The sequence below is a fragment of the Eleutherodactylus coqui genome, chromosome 3 (genome assembly GCF_035609145.1).
Source record: "Eleutherodactylus coqui strain aEleCoq1 chromosome 3, aEleCoq1.hap1, whole genome shotgun sequence".
Classification (NCBI taxonomy): Eukaryota; Metazoa; Chordata; class Amphibia; order Anura; family Eleutherodactylidae; genus Eleutherodactylus; species Eleutherodactylus coqui.
Window position 1 is genome coordinate 283,749,429 of NC_089839.1, and position 17,423 is coordinate 283,766,851.

Here is a 17,423-nt window from a genome sequence, read left to right on the forward strand (position 1 = left end):
TATATTAGCCTATTATGTGGCACGGTGTCAAAGGCTTTAGAGAAGTCCAGATATACAAGATCAATAGATTCTCCCAGGTCCAGCTTAGAGCTTACTTCATCGTAGAAACTGATCAGATTTGTCTGACATGAGCGACCCTTCATGAATCCATGCTGGTGAGGAGTTATTCCCTTGTTCTCCTTGAGGTACTCATCGATGGCGTCTCTCAGAATCCCCTCGAAAATTTTTCCCGTTACTGAAGTGAGACTTACTGGCCTGTAGTTACCAGGCTCACTTTTGCTCCCTTTTTTGTAAATTGGAACCACGTTGGCAATGCGCCAGTCCAATGGTACTACTCCGGTCTTGATAGTGTCTAGAAATATTAGGTATAGCGGCCTAGCTATCTCGTCACTTAGTTCCTTTAGTATCCTTGGGTGTAATCCATCTGGGCCCGGTGATTTATCAATTTTAGTTTTCTTTAGACGCTTCCGCACCTCCTCCTGCGTTAGGTATGCTAAGCACAGATCTTCTGTGGATGTCGGCTCGCTCAAATCCTTCTGTCTCTTCATGTAAATCCTAGAAAGACTGGATGATGATGAGCACAGGACTCTGTGGATGCATATCATCACTTCCAGGACTCCTTGTTCTTCTTTACTCTCAAGATAGTTACTAATGACATTGGCTCCAAATGTATCCTGCAGCAGGACAAGAACCCCAAACATACAGCCAATCAGACGCCTCCCTGATGGTATTGCATGATGAATAAGTATCTGCCTGTATTTTGCAGCACTGAAGACCTCATTAATTCTGACCAAATCCCCAACTCCATTTGCTGAAACGCAGCCCAAAACTTACTTTACTGCTCCACCATGCATCACTGCTGCCTGCAGACACTCATTATTGTACCTCTCTCCACCATGCATCACTGCTGCCTGCAGACACTCATTATTGTGCCGCTTTCCACCATGCTTCACTACTGCCTGCAGACACTCATTATTGTGCCGCTCCCCACCATGCCTCACTGCTGCCTGCAGACACTCATTATTGTGCCGCTCCCCACCATGCCTCACTGCTGCCTGCAGACACTCATTATTGTGCCGCTCCCCACCATGCCTCACTGCTGCCTGCAGACATTCATTATTGTATCGCTCTCCACCATGCTTCACTGCTGCCTGCAGACACTCATTATTGTACTGCTCTCTACCATGCTTCACTACTGCCTGCAGACACTCATTATTGTACCACTCCCCAGCTGTTCAGCGAACAAACTGCATTTTTCTGCACCCCAGTTCCTATTATTTCAAGCATAGTTGAGTCTCTTGGCCTAGTTTCTACGGAGAAGTTATGGCTATTAGACTTCGGTTCTTCCATGAAGACTACTTCTGGCCAAACAGTAGATGGGTGTACCCAGGTCCCACTGGTTTCTGCCAGTTCTGAGTTGATGGCACTGCGGACATCTTCCAATTTAGAGGGACATAAGCACGATGTCTCTCATCTACTACGCTGAGTTTCCTTGACCGACCACCACATCTTCAGTCCTCAACGTTGCCCATTTTTTTGTGCTGCTTCAAAAGTACTTCTGCAGCGCATCTTGAAACTCCAGTCTGCTTTGAAATAGGGCTGAGCAATTTTCCAAAAATGTAAATCTTGATTATTTTTTGGGGGTATATCTGGTTTATTTGGTATAATTACTTGATCACACACTTGACTATAATCCTACAAAATGCCCAAGGGTGGCTTTAGACGGACGTATTTGGGTGCAGAGAATATAACCCATTGATATCAGTGGGTTTGTTCTTATTGACCTGCTCTACTTTCCTGCATAGAAGTCTATGGGAGATGTGCAAATATGCAAGGGGATGTGTGAAACTCTGCGCAGAACCGCTGGGAAAAAACGAGTCTAGATCTAATTGTGCTAAATAGCCTTTTAAATCAGGGCGAGGGGTGTTTTGCACACAAGTGTGAACATTGCCTGCGAGCACAGAACTGCAGTACTATTTACAAATGTGTGCAAATCAAAGTCATTCACCGCTGCAGCGTGCGTGATTGCGCATACGGTCGTCTGAAACCGCCCTATTTTGAAGGTAAAGGTACACATAATAATTCATATGGATGAGGGACAGCAGAGGTGGGAAGTGTAGAAAGCAGAGTAGATTTTTTGGGGGGTTTCCACTGAAATACGCTGATGTTGACGGCTGAGGGAACCATTACCATCAGACCCTGGAAGACGCAGCAGATCTCCTACATAACTAATGTTTTAAGAACATGTTGGCGGCCTCAGAAAACGATCTGATTCCAGAATATTGGTGGTGGTATCCGTGCTTCTATGATGGTCCTATCATGTCATTGGGATTTCAGGACGGACTTTTTACTTTTTGCAGATGCACATGGAGGAACCGTGCTTCGACTTCCTGAGGACCAAGCAGACTCTTGGGTAAGATGCCGTGGGGGCAGGAATATTCAATAAGTGGTTCTTAAGCTCCCTATTTTATAGATGATCATACAAACTTATAAACTAGTTACACCTGTCTCCCCCATCTACAGGTATCATGTATATCCGACCTGCAGAAATACATCTGGAATCCTGGGATTTTCAGTCACTGTAGAAACGCAAGCAAATAAATTCAAGTGAGTGAAAAGTGATACAATTACTGATGATATTCAGATCCATGTGATATATAATAATAGTGTGATGGAGACTTGTAGAGCAATATGTGTGGATTCAATGGCCATGTGTACCCTGCGGGTTCAGAACATGCTGTATGTGTGTGCAAAATGCCTACTTTGCTTAAATAACCCCTTAACAACCTATACGTCTTTAGACGGCCGTTAAGGGGCTTTAATTTGCTGCACCGTAAAAGAAACGGCGCTACATTAGAAGCCCGGTGCGGGTGCTTGGCTGTTGGATAACAGCCTGGCTGGTTGCTCAGCTGTTGGATGACAGCCGGGCATTTGCTCTTATAGCAGGAACTGAAGACGCCTTTTGATTCCTGCTATTTAACCCTTTATACGCGGCTGTCAGTGCGATTGCTGCATGTAAAAGGCAGACAGAGGGACAGGGATTCCTTCTGTCACCCATCGGAACCAAGTGATGTAATCTGGGCGCCCCAATGGGTTACTATGGCACCCGGAGGCTTGACTGTAGAATGAAAAAAACGATGGTAATATTCAAGTCCCCTAGTGGGGCAAAAATAAAAGTAGAATAAAAAATTGAAAAAAAAAAAAAAGTCATAAAAACAAACAAACCGCACCTTTTTCCCCTTTACTATGTAAAATATATATTTTTTCCAATACCACATGTAGTATTGCTGTGTTCATGATGACCCAGAGAAAAAAGATTTTTCAACCCGCACAGAGCAAGCCATGAAAAATGGCATCGACAAATTGTATCATTAAAAAGTACAACTCATCCTGCAAAAAAAAAACAAACCCTTACACAGCACTGTTGCCAAAAAAAGAAAAATGTTAGGGGTCTTTGAATTAAGCAGTAAAACGAAAAACTTAAAAAAAAGGCTGAAAAAGTTGCAAAAAAACCTCCAAACCTATATAAATGTGGTAGTGGTTTAATCGTACCGGCCTGCAGCATTTCACATATCATTATTACTGCAGGTGATCGGCGTTAAATATTAAAAATAAAAAAAAATACCAGAGTTGGAGATTTTGTTCGTGTTGTCTCTAGAAAAAAAATGGAACAGAAGGCAATCAAAATGTTATATGTTCCCAAAATCAGATAAATGAAGTCTAGAATTCAGCCCACACAAAACAAGCCCCCATAGAGCTCCGTCAGTGGAAAAATAAATTGTTATGGCTCCTGGAATGCGCGGACACAGAAGCAAATCTTTATTTAAAATTTAAAAAAATTTGTAAGTGTTTTTGTTTTGTTTTTTCCCTGCAAAACATTATAGACTTGGTATCCCCAGCACTGTACTGACCCAGAGAATCGTATTATATTATTATGTATTTCACACACTGAATGCCATAAAAATGAAATCAGAAATAGTTTTGTTTCTATTTTTCCCCCACAATCCACCTAAAATTAGACCAAAAAAAAGGTATAAAAGTTTTACAATACATTATATGTACCCAAAAATGCAGCCATTGGAAAATACAACTTGTTTTGTAAAACAATCCCTCATACGGCTGTGTTAACGAAAAAAATTAAAAGGTTATGTGGCTCCTGAAATGCGACAATGAAAAAAAAAAACGGAAAAAATAAGTTTGGATGTCTATAAGCGGATTTTTGCAAATCTCGTCCACTTTGCTGCTTTATTCCGGGATAAAAATTGCCGATGGAATTTCCAGTCACTGCACTGGCTGCCCGTCAAAGACAGAATACAATTTAAACTCGCGACCTTCATTCATAAAGCCCCTCCACAGCACTGCGCTGCCCTACATTGCTTCCCTCATCTCAATTGACCACTCATCCCGCACCCTCCGCTCTGCTAACGAAACCAGACTGAAGTGCCCCTTTAATTAGAACCTCTCATTCCCGCTTCCAAGACTTCTCCAGAGCAGCACCAGTCCTCTGGAACGCGCTACCAAAAAATATCCGGGCAATCCCTGACTCACAAAACTTCAGGCGTGTCCTAAAAACGCACCTCTTCAGGGAGGCATACCATATACCCTATACCAAACCCCTCTGTATTCCGCCTGATAACATGCGCCCTGTCCTATTGACTGCAATCCCTGCTAGCCATCATAAACCGCTCCTGCAGTCATACCGATTCAGCCACTATACGGCCTGACCATTGTCTGTGTGTATAGCATCACCCATTCTCCACCTCACTATACTGTGCACATCTCCAGCCCTTTTACCTTCTGTATCACTATTTGTAGTATGTAAGCTCCTTGGAGCAGGACCCTCACCTCTACTGTCTCCATCAACTGATTACTATGTAACCATGGTCTTGTTTTATTTATCCTGTATTGTAAGCGCTGCGGAATATGTTGGTGCTATATAAATAAAGATTATTATTATCCAGTAATAGACAGTGCTTTATGTATATAGTATTTTGCATTTAGCCTATGTATGCTTTCCTTTCACCATGCAGTGGGATGGTATGACTAGTACGAGTAGCTCAGTCTATGTATTCCAGCCACTTCCATGACTGTCTGATGCTTATTAAGCCCCACCTTGAGTGAGATTTTTTTTGCTTTCACTTTCAATCAATCCAATGATGCATCAGCCCAACCTTTAGTTAAGCCTACGCAATTTTTGCCTGCAGGGGTGGACAGTTTAATTGTCATTACCTTCTATATTCACCTAAAGAAGCTACAGACCATAAATATACAATCACGTGGATGAGCTGTGATCTCCTCTATTATAACTGTGTGACAGAATTTGTGTGATCATCATCCGTAACTGTGATAGGAATGACTATGTCACCTGCAGGCGGTGGAAGCGGTAGATTGATGGAATAGCATCACACAAACTGAGAACATGACTAGAAAATGAACACCTAACCCCAAGTAGATCTGAGTCGGTCAGAACTGAGATCACATGACATTTTGAGGAGAGAGGACGAGATTTAGGCAGGAATAACTAAGGCTCCTTATTACACGGAGCGATAAATTGTTCGAATGAAGGAATGAAGACTGAGTTCGCTCTTGAAGGCAGACAAATCGTTCACAAACGCGTCACCATCGCGTCCGCATATCGTTCAGTTGTTTACATTCACTGTACCAATAAAGGCGAGCGACTAAACGATCGCTGTTCACACGCAACGGCGTGCCAACAATTATTTTTATACCTGTATAAATGAGGAGGAGTGAATGAATTCTCTCGTTCATCGTCCAATTGTTGGCCGCCTTTACATCGAACGATTATTGTTCAAATCCGCCCCGATCCAATGATTTTTATTTTTTTTAAATGACAATCCTTCCGTGTAAAAGAGCCGTAACCAAGGTAACACTCGCTCATTTATATATACGGGGGCGGGGATAGCTGCATAATAAGGGAATAAAAAAAACTAAATTCCCGAAGTGGCCCTTTAAGTGGGCTGAAGTGTCCAGACAGCATTCTGGTTCTGCAGCGTATTCAGCTCGGAGTTACAGAATGTTCTGTCTGGATGCTCTAAGATCCATTAATGATATTGATCCGCCCATAAATTATGGCAGGAATGTACAGACACATTATGTCCGCGGAGAAGTGCTGGGTCAGTGCGGTCGCGGCGATGCGAAGACAGAAGGGAGTCGGTGCAAATTTCTGGCAGTACACAAGAGACGCTGAGGCTTACGGAAGGTTCAATGCCTATATTAACAAGCGGGGTTTAGGTAGCACTTAAAGCAAGCGATGGCCTGACCACTGGGGGTCCAACTGCTGGGACCCCCATGATCCTCAGAGTGAAAGAGGGGTAGCGCTAATTAGGTGCTGCTGCTCCTTCACAAACTATCCTTGCACAGCGACTGCTCATTGAATAGGACTGTGAACTGCGGTGAAGTCCAGGGCAATTCATGAGAAGAATCGCCCAAACATGGGTGCAGTTTTTCTATCTCGCACTATTGCTGCAAGAGAATAATTGTTAGTGTGTTTTACCCCCATTGGAATGATTGTTGTTGTTGTTTTACCCCTTTTTTACGATTACAGGAATCGTACGTGAAAATAGCTCTTATAAATACAGCTTTAGATGGGCTCACATGGCCGTAAGCGTAAAGCATTGTGGGGCACACGCGGCATTTATAGCTGTGACCCTGCGTACTGCCACCTATCTGTGCATAACTGCGTACTCGCGCTCACGACAACACAGAACAATGGGCTCCATCTTGCGTATGTACGCGACAAATCAGAACATGCTGCAATCTATTTTGCGCTCGCGGATTACACAATTCCGACACATGGAACAGCGTAAGGCAATGTCATTGGTCGCCTGCCAGCTACCAGGTATCACACAGGCGTACAGAGCCCGCTTTATACGCATTTCCAATACTTTCGTGTGAGCGGTGAGGAGAGGATTGCTTGTTGTTTTGTGATCGTGAATTCCAGAGGCAGGGAGACTCACGGGAGACGTCTTGCAGGGGCGCGTAGAAGAGGTGAGGGTAAAGAAGAGGGTGTGGAGCAACTCTTGCATTACTTTAGGATTAGTATTAATTGACCGGTGCCCAGTAGTACAATGGAGTCCGATTACAGAGGGCCTACATAGAAACGCAGTCTATTAATGTGTGAGAGGTAGATGAAGGACAAGCAGCCGAGATGAGGATCAGCTGAAGGGGACAAGTCTCTTTCCTGTCCTGCCACATTTGACATAAGATCTACACGCAGCTTTCTGCCATTCATCCCATCCATTCCTGCACCTGTCATGGGACCGATAGTGAGACCTGTGCAGGAGTATGTCCTGTGGCTCCGTCAGGCATGCTCTGTGCAGAAGCCTCTATTAAATGGGTGTTTTTCACAACTTTTTTCACAACTCGATAAATTTTGTTTTTCTTCGCAGCTCTGAAGTGGTGGACAAGAAAATAGAAGAATTCCTGGTTTGCTTTGGGGAAAAAATTGAGAATTTAACGGATGATGCCTTTAAAACCCAGGTAATGGTTGCTGAGGAGTAGATCCGCGGCCGTCGGGACAGGCCGTACATTATCTGACGACTCTGGATTGTTACTATAGTGCAGCAGAAGACATTGTAATCCATAGAGCAATAAAGAAAGCACAGATGGTGGGTGGGGGGCTTCTTATCTGTGCGCACAGGAAACAAGAGAGAGGAGGGACTCCGTAGGGCGGTAAGGTTTTAGACAAGAGGTTATCAGGTTTACTGACACTAAGGTACTTTTAAGCTCCTGACTGTCCTCCCAACGACTATCGCTCCGATGCTTCCTCACAGAGGAGATAGATGATCAGTGAATGGAGATCTCCGTCCGCCTCCATTCACAGGGAACAGGCAGTTCATGCATGAACGACTGCCTGTTCACACAGAGCAAGAAGTCACTCATTAGTCACTTTGTTAGCTGAAACAAAGCAACTAATGAGCAATTTCTCGCTCAGTACCCTGTTGGGTCCCACTTTTCCATGGAAAAGTGGGACCCAACTGTTGGAAATCGCTCATTTGAGCAATTTTTCGGCCGCTAGTCAGCTCAGATAAAAGAACTCTAACCTGGAGCATTCCACTAAATGGGCAGAACACTGTTGAGCGCTTGCGTGATGATCCTTGATACCGGATGGCCAGCAGCCGTCTGGAGCCTCCAGTTGTCCTGTGATAATTGTGTAATGCCTCCCCAAATCTGACCGGCTGGACATGCGTATTCTACCAGATATCACTAAGGAAGTGGAAACTGTAGGAGGATTTGCTGAGCATCCTGGAACGACTACAAATAATGAAGATCCGGAAACTTATATTGAATGTAACAGCGATGCGTTTGTCTTCCTCTTCCAAGACTCCATAACTCCTTTAAGGGCGCTATTACACAGCACCGCCACCGCTGAACATTTAGGGCTAGTTGTCGGGCTGCACTCACAAGTTCAACCCGGGAATTCTCAGGAAAACCTTAATGCTTGTTGGGATAGTGACCTAAGAGATGCCATTTGGACTTTGCTCTTGTTTTGAGCGCAGGCATTGTCTGTCTTTTTCTAGGTTAAGGCTTTGATAAAGCTGAAGGAATGTGAGGACACGCACCTTGGGGAAGAGGTGGACAGGAACTGGGGAGAGGTCCTCACTCAGCAATACCTCTTCGACCGCTTGGAAAAAGAGGTAAGCCACACGATTTCACTTCTGGGTTGTATTGTTATGGTGGACCTAAATGACTACAGTTAAAGTGATCCTCCAGTTTCGGGACAAACTTCTGTCCAGGAACAAGAGGGAGGGAGGCTATATTACCTCCTGTAGTTCTCCTCTGCCGCCCCTCCAATCACGCCTTCTGGACTTCATTTTCGTCTGTCCAAGATATCTGCAGCAAGTTTCTATCTTCCTAATATTCTCTGCATCACTAGTGCTGATCACATGAGCAGGTCTGACCAATCAGACAGATATAGTGAACTAGTACCCTAACTGTGGGGGTTGAGTAGTCTGAAGACTGTTGACCATCTTGGATGGCCAACAACAGGACCCAAAACCAGTTGATCGGAGGGACAGCAGAGAACAACAACTACAGCCAATATACACCAATATATACTCCTCTCCCTCCCAGCAGATCTGCTGCAGTAATTTTGATGATTGAAAAGCCATTCCTTTCATTTGATGATTTTTTGGCAGCAAAAACGCATATTTCTGCAAACCTCATTCAGAAGAATGAGACGGTCATAGAAAATGCAGCAGCAAATCTGCCCCGAGCGGAAATACCCTCCAAGCATTTCTGGAACACGAACCGCGCCGTTTCTCATCTCGCTTTACATAATTCTTTAATTGTCCTTTTTCAGATCGATGTCCTGAGGACTTTTAATAAAGAAGACATGGTCAGATGGTTCCAGGTTCATAGAGGCTGCGACCGGAAGGTTTTGAGTGTACATGTGAGTGTTCTTGTATGGCATTGTAGTCAGGCTCGCTGATCTCATCCCGTAAGACTCACACGGTTACAAAAAATACAACGGTCAGGATTTTGCAGGATCTACTGTAGAATATCCTCTGCAGACTATCCGCAGAAAAATTCCATTCCAATGTCCAATGGCGGACGATCTGCAGTTCAAGGGAAATATGGGCATCTGCAGCTGAATTAAAGCATTTGGATTTGTTTTGTTTTCCGGACCAACAAGGTCCACAAATCGCAGCATGCTCCAATTCAGTGCTGTTCATGCACGGAGGCTTCCATTGAAGTCTATGGAAGCCGTCCGATCCGCGGCCTGTCCGCAATTGCATTGCAGACGGTCTGTGGTTTCTTTGGGAAAGCAGGAGCTTCAAAAAAATTGGGCCTTATATAGACACTTGATGATTCTCAGAAACTAGTTGATTACCACAGATTTGTACATAATCCGGATTATTTTCCTCGCAGGTGGTTGGATTTGGAGAGAAGGAACCGGATGCTGTCACCTCTCACACTCCATCAGGGGAACCTGAATCCTCTTACGGAAACATCACAAACCTTATTTTCCTCCCAGCGTCTCCTCTAATGGTCGACACCGTGCAGATCAATGACATCCGCAGCTTTACCAGCACCTTAAAACTGCTGCCATATCACAAAATAGTAAATTAGGACTCTCCCTTTTAGGCGATGGGAAGTGCAGTGGACTCATCTATACTTGGATTTTTCAAGGTTTATGGTTTATTATTTTTCTTGGATGCTTTTAAAGAGACAGATCATTAATAATTTAATACCACAAAGTGCTGATCTGAGCAGCGGAGGGCTCTGCGGAACGGCTGCAGCATTTTGGTCCCCGGCTATTTTTAATTTTTCCTGCGTGAATAGTGCTTGATTTTAAGCACCTAGCTCCTAAGATGTATGTCGCCCTTTAAAATGGGCATTACAGGATGGCGTGTGTTACATTCACAAATATAAGAAAACCATTTGAATGACTTTGATGGAATGTGGTGGCATTGGGTCCTTTTTTTTTTTTTTTTTTTTTTTTTTTTTTGCATATCTGCTCAAACTCAACCAGCAGTCAAAGGGATTTAAGAGTCACTGTTGCGGTATATTGCTGCTTTTTGAATGTCACAATTAAACTAGAGCCCATAGGGAAAAAAAACAGTAAGGCAATACCCATTGGGGGAGCCTCAACTACTACTTATTGTCTTTGGTGGGCCAGGATCCCGCTCTGTCCCTTTCCTTTCATGGTTTATATTACAGCTCCGCTTGTTCTGATTGGCTGCAGTGTATAAGCACAAGCCCACCAGGAGTATAAGCCTCAGCGCACCACGTGACGCATCAGAGTTCCACTTTAATGGGATTTTGCAGGACTAAGATAGTGATGACTTATCCTCAGGACGAGCTGTCAATATCTGATCAGTGGGGGGTTTATCTCTTGAGACCTATGTCAATCAGCTGTTTTGAAAAGACCATGGTGCTCAGCTGAGCGCTGCAGTCACTACTCAGACTTGGGACGTCACATTCATTGGTCCTATAGCCTAAGAACAGTTCAGTCCCATTTAAGTGGATAGGAATGAACTGCTATACCAGGCACAGCCACTATGAAATGTATGGCGCTGTGCCTTGTTTGCAGTAAAGTATTTGCGGCGCTCACTTTAGACAGCTGATCAGCAGGATCCTGAGCGGTGGACCCAAAACCGATTTGATAGGTCATCAAGCTAGGTCATCCATATCTTAGTCCTGGAATACCTTTTTAAATGGTGTCAAAACCAGATTCCTCCATCTGCAAAATTAAAAGTCTCTGCTGCAATCCCAGTGAAATGATATTGTTCCTTTCATGGAAGCATGAATACACCACAGTCCGCTGTGTACGCAGGATGGGGCTCCACTTGTATTCTTTCTCAGCCGTGTCGCTCATTGGACGGTTCGGGCATTTATCAGTAGGACGGACCAGCGTATGATTTCTCTTAGGGTGCATTCAGACAAGCTGAATACTCCTGCTATCCGCAATTAGAGACACATATAGATAAACCCAGGCTAACTTCACACGGGCGAGCGCGATATGGAGCAGTGAACTCCGTCCCCATATCGCGCTCCCCACCATGTGAAAGCCCCGTGGACACAAGGCAGTTTCATGTTGAAAACAATGGGGCTGTGATGCGAGATTACGCAGCCAGATAGAACATGCTGTGATTTGTTTCCTGCATCGCGATGCCATGCAGGAAACCATCTCACAACGCACCAATCTTCTACGATTTCTCTGGGCCGTGTGAAGGCAGCCCTACATGCACTGCTATACAGCAGTGTCTCAACTCCAGTATCCCCAGCAAGTCATGTCAGGATTTCCCCTGTTTTAGGTAAGTGCACAGTACCGTATGTGGGCCGTGTGCTGTCCTTACTAATCCACGGACCGCACACAACCCCTTTAGGCATGTCCCATCCACTTCACGATCAAGAAACAGGCATGCCCGCGCATGTAAATGCATTGTGTTTGTGTATAGGGGAAAGCACACAGGCTGCTATCCAATGCGGGTTGTGCCCGAGCGTCTCAGACACAACTCACTCTCACAGTTAGTGTATCCGAGGACTTACACCGGTCCCATGCTTATGGTCTGTACCCCAGAAATCGCCGGCGGTGTTCTTCTATAGGATATTCTCAAATCCTCGCTTGCTGGGAGAGTTGAGAAACGCTTAACAAATGTTCGACCAAATCTTTGTTCCTGACGGTTGGGCCAAACACTCATTTGTCCAATCGGGCATTTTCTGTAGGCAACACAATCCTTTAGTTTATGACTTCCCCTCGTGTGTCCAGGAATCTACTGCCGACAAACGTGGAAACAACTGCATGATCAATCACAAGTACTTAAATGATTCTTCAGGTGATCTTATCCAATTTATGGTCCTTTGAGCAAGTGCCAGTCCACTTGTTATACCACTGCTCAGCGCTCGTATGCACAATTGCTCTGCCTATAGTTATAAGCAGGTTAGTAGTCATTGAAGAGCAGAGATGCTATAATTGTTCTGTAAGGATGCCGTATAAGAAGTTTTGCTGATGTCTATTGGGGTTTTATTCTATTGCACATCAGCTTGAGTTTCACTTGTACTTTATCAGTTTATCCTGAGGGTATAATTACTATGCGTGAAGCCAGAGCGTATACCCCACATTTTACATACTGCAAACAGTGTAAATACCCAGACGTCCCCAGGCTGCCTCATTATAACCCAGCATTCACACTCGGAACTACGACCATATTTATATAATGGGTAATGACTGGTAATGCATCATGCCGTTGTTCTGACACCTGAAAACCAGAGTCAAACTAAGCTGAATTGTGTTTTTTAATATTTTTCATGTTAATTTATTGCCCATTACATCTGCTTTTCAGCCCCGAATCTCTGGGTAGGTACAGTCCTCGTACTACAGGGGTGACGCTCCTATCCCATGAAGTGTAAAGGAACTCTGTCATAGGGATTTAACTCTCTAAACCAATCCCAAGTATTGGTGAGCGATATGAAAGCCAGTAGAAATGCACCTAATTTTGTGCTCAAAAGGATGCTTCAAACAGTCCGATGGGTGGTCCACAGGCTTTCACTGGTTTGGGATCTTCCCCCTGGATCTTCAAAACACCACCCCTTGCCAAATGACATGTCTCCAGCTTCAGCTTGCAGCGCCCATGCGGGACTAGGTGCAGGCACACTGACGGTTTGTAGGCATTGGCCTCCCTTATCCTGGTGTGCGCATGCGCCAAGTCCTGGATGTAAGGAGCAAGCAGAAGCTAGAGATAGCAGTCATTCAGCATGGAGTGGGGCTTTGGAAGACCAAAGGGAGCGAGCTCAGACCTCCCATCGGCCTGTTCGGAGCTAATTTTGTATATTGTTTGCACCCTAGAAAAAACGGGATTTCTGGGACATAGCAGCACTTGAAGCACCAAATGAAGTAGAGTAAGGGATAAGTTTAGATATGGAATTACTTTGGGGTAGTAAATCCTCATGGCAGACGTCCTCTCACTGATCTCTGTACAATGGATATTGTATATAATATCCCCCAAACTGGTGTGAAGTAAAAGAAAGCGCACAAGGAAAAGAACAGATTAGGAAAAGTTGGAGGAAGTCTAATAGGCTGATGGTGAGCTGGAGAAGTGTGTAATAATACATGTGGATAGAGGGTTGTATGGATTGGAAATAGCGGAATAAGGAGATGTGAAAAAGCCCAATTCAAAGAGAAATAGAGGAATATAAACTTTCACGGATGACTTCAAGAAAGGAGTTAAAGGGATTGTCTGGGATTTACAAAGAAGGTTTTCTTTTAACCCACCAAAAACAGCGCCACTCTTGTCCATGGGCCGCAGCTGGTACTGCAGTTGAGCCTGATTGAAATTAATTGAGCTGAGATGCAATACTAGACAAAGCCCATGGACAAAAGTGGCACCGAGAAAAGGAGGCCTATTTTTTAGACTGTAGACCACCACCAGTACGGTTGCATTGATTTGTCCCCTTGTTGCTTTTTAATGAGCGGTTTTATTTATATGGCTTTATCCATTATATATTTGAACATGAACCATCTTTGGCGCGGCACATTGAGCAGCCAACATGGCAATCATCACTCGTGTTAGTTTTACGAATACTCTCCCTAGCCTCCAAGCTCAAGTGTAAACCAGAATCACAGGGCAGATGGTGGTGACTTGACTACGACTGGTCGCCTTCTAAAGGGATTAACCAGGATTGGCAAATATGGTCTGGCGGTCTTCCAGAAATGGCACCAGACTGATTCATGGACTATACCTTCTATTTCTGCTTAGCGCCATAATCTTGAATACAGTGGAGCTGCAGTACCAGGGGCAGCCTATGGAGAGGCGTGGGGCTGTTTCTAGAAGACAAGACCTTATTTCTAATCCAGGTAAACCCCTTTAACGCCTCTGACACCCACGCTAGTCCCCATCTGTCAGGGTTATGGTGCTTTTTGATGCTAGATAAAGGCCTGCTTCAGGGCTCCTTCACACGAGCGTATGCGGTTTGACAATCGCCTGGATGCGCAATTAAATCGCGTGAAGAAAAGATGCGATCACAGCCGGAGCTTAATTAGCGTTTTCTTGTCCATTCACACGGCCGGGTGCGACGTATTAGCGGAAAAATACGCTGCAGCCCGGAAATCCCTCGCTCCGCATAAATCCTCAGAATGACTTCAAATGCCTAAACAGACGCACTTGTAAGCTTTTCCCTGTGTTGGATGCAGCTAAACTGCCTCCCCCTCCCTTCCCCCCCCCCCCCAGCTCCCATAGGAGTCTATGGGAGCCGGCAGCGTATATCGGTCGAAAGAAACATTTCGCAAGATCGCCCATGTGAACGAATGCATTGGAATCGAATGCCTCAGATGGTCGTGATTTTCGGCTGGTGTGAATAAAGCCTCACATGGATGTATTTGCACAGGCAATATGCAGAGAATAGAACCCATTGATTTCAATGAGCTTGTACAAATTTCTGTATTTTGCGTGCGCATTTCGGCCGTGCAAAAACAGATAGAACATGCGCTTTCTGCACATTTGCATACCAAAGTAACCCATAGAAGTCAATGGAACACATCTGGAACTAATTAGATGAATTAGTCATTTGAATATGCTCCGGTGTCCCATGCGCAAAAAGACATTCACTGCGGGCAAAAAAAGTGCAGCAAACTATGCCAATGGACGCAGAAAAAAAAAGCTTAGTTCATATAAGATGCACAGTTGCCCATAGGTTTATGTGAAGTCGGCCAAAATGTGGTCTGCAGAACTTTTCTTGCCGCAAGGGAAAAACCGTAAACCTGGCAGATCCTTTATAAGTAAGGAGATGTTAGAAGTTGTTGCAAACTGTAAAAGCTGTGAATAACTGAAGCCTTACCAGCGAATACCCCGATTGTTGGGGAGGAACAAGGTTTTTTCACAACCATTCAACATGCTAGGATAAAAAAAGAAAAAAAACTCCCCTTCCACCGCCCCAACCTGAAACCAAAACTTCTCTCAAAGTTTCGGGAAACCGGAAAATCTCCAATAATAACCACCAGTTGGAATGGAGCTTATGGAATAGATGGTCACTCTGAACTGCTGCTTCCTATTAACATTCAGGTGCTGGAGAGCCGGTCTCTGATCGAGCTGATGATGTCACCGGTACGTGTCATCCATGATCTGTGCCGACGGCTGCATTATTGCTGCATTTAAGCAGGTTTACATTGTATGACATTAATAAACTATTATGATTTGACTATTGTAACGTTTGAGTTGATATTTTGCACCTATCCGAGTGCTCGATGTTCTTGTTAAAAGAATGTTCTGGGTTAGAAAACGCAACTCCAAATACCCTTCTAGGGAATTCAAAGATAATAGTGGAGGAGGGGTTTCCTGTTCAGGACTCCTTTAAGGCTGGTTTTCACGGGCGAAACAGTCACACTTTTTTGTGTGTTGCGAGAGTGAGTGAAACCACAGAATTCTGATTTTCAATGGTATCACTCGCAATTTTTCACTCACACGATGTTGCCGGGGGGGGGGGGGGGGGGGAGAAATCGCAGCACGTTCTATCTTTTTGCGATATTCTTTGAAAGCAATGGGAGAACTCTGCAATTCTCTGCCGTTACTGCAGGGAAATCCCTTCAGCTGTGGCTGGGGAAATCCCTCCAGCCCGAGGGGATGAAGGGATTCCCCATAGTGATGCGAGGCTGTTTTCACATGGACCAGTCTCGCATCCCCGGGGCTTTCACATGGTGGAAAGTGCGATATCTGGTCATGACTCATGGCCCGGATATCACCCTTGCCCCTGTGAAGCTAGCCATAGACCGGTTTCACACAAATGTATTACAGCACATTTATGTGCTCATAATACAATGAATGCTAAGCTCGACCGCAGATGTACTGCCCTGAACTCACATAGGGATTCTCTGAGTTGGGGTCAGTAGATCCACGTTCAGAGTGGGATATCCACCTTTAATACGCTTAAGTGAAACAGGCCTTCGTTAGCCACGATAAAACGTCGGACGATAATAGCGACCATGTGAAGCATTGGATTCCAAGGCATTCATTCACATGAGCGATTTTCGGTCGCATGAAAAAAATCACGCCGTCAAAACACGAACATCGGCGATAGTTTTCGGGCGCTGATTTTTCATGCTGCGTTAAAAAAAAAACGTGAATGTGGTTTTATCTGGTTATTGTGCCAGCAAAGTCAATGGTAACCAGATGGGCATCTTGTGTTCATGCATCGCGAAAATGGGTGCATTTCCCGAGATTGCTAGGTTCTTGCAGCTTTAAAAAATTACTGCAGACAGATGATCGCTAAAGAAAATAAGGAAATTGGCTGTATTGGGCCCGTAGTGTCTGTGAAGTGTAACATGAAACATAGTGTATGACATACGTATAGAATCAACTATAGCAACAAGTGTCCCGACATGAACACGCCAAGGACATATAGACAGGATACATTGAGTATACGGTACCACACAGCAGTCTGACTCATTCCATCATACATGACTGGTGTGTAATAATTAGAGATGAGCGAACGTACTCGTTCAAGTATTAGCGTGTTCGAGATGCTCGTTACTAGAGGCGAGCACCACGCGGTGTTCGAGTTACTTTCACTTTCATCTCTGAGACATTTGCGCGCTTTTCTGGCCAATAGAAAGACAGGGAAGGCATTACAACTTCGCCCTGTGACGTTCAAGCCCTATACCACCCCCCTGCTGTGAGTGGCTGGCGAGATCAGGTGTCACCCGAGTATATAAATCGGCCCCTCCCGCGGCTCGCCACAGATGCGTTCTGACATAGCTCAGGGAAAGTGCTGTCTTGCTGGAGCTGCTATAGGGAGAGCGTTAGGAGTTATTGTAGGCTTCAAGAACCCCAACGGTCCTTCTTAGGGCCACATCTGACCGTGTGCAGTACTGTGGAGGCTGCTTTTTGCAGTGTTGCACTTTTTTTGGGGGGGGGGGGGGGATATCGGCCGTGCTGAGCATTGCGCCCTGCAGTAATTATACATAG

The 17,423-nt window shown here is 44.8% G+C and overlaps 1 protein-coding gene across 1 annotated transcript in view; it reads left to right on the plus strand.

Moving 5' to 3' along the window:
* Positions 1 to 15,660, plus strand: part of NRDC (nardilysin convertase) — a 53,551-nt gene extending 37,891 nt beyond the window's left edge. Inside the window, exons 26-31 of the mRNA XM_066597600.1 lie at positions 2,361 to 2,413; positions 2,524 to 2,607; positions 7,410 to 7,500; positions 8,541 to 8,657; positions 9,323 to 9,412; positions 9,892 to 15,660. Of these exons, the coding sequence (XP_066453697.1) occupies positions 2,361 to 2,413; positions 2,524 to 2,607; positions 7,410 to 7,500; positions 8,541 to 8,657; positions 9,323 to 9,412; positions 9,892 to 10,092 (636 nt within the window). The 3' untranslated portion in view covers positions 10,093 to 15,660. The remainder of the gene's footprint in view (positions 1 to 2,360; positions 2,414 to 2,523; positions 2,608 to 7,409; positions 7,501 to 8,540; positions 8,658 to 9,322; positions 9,413 to 9,891) is intronic.
* The last annotated feature ends 1,763 nt before the right edge of the window (positions 15,661 to 17,423 follow it).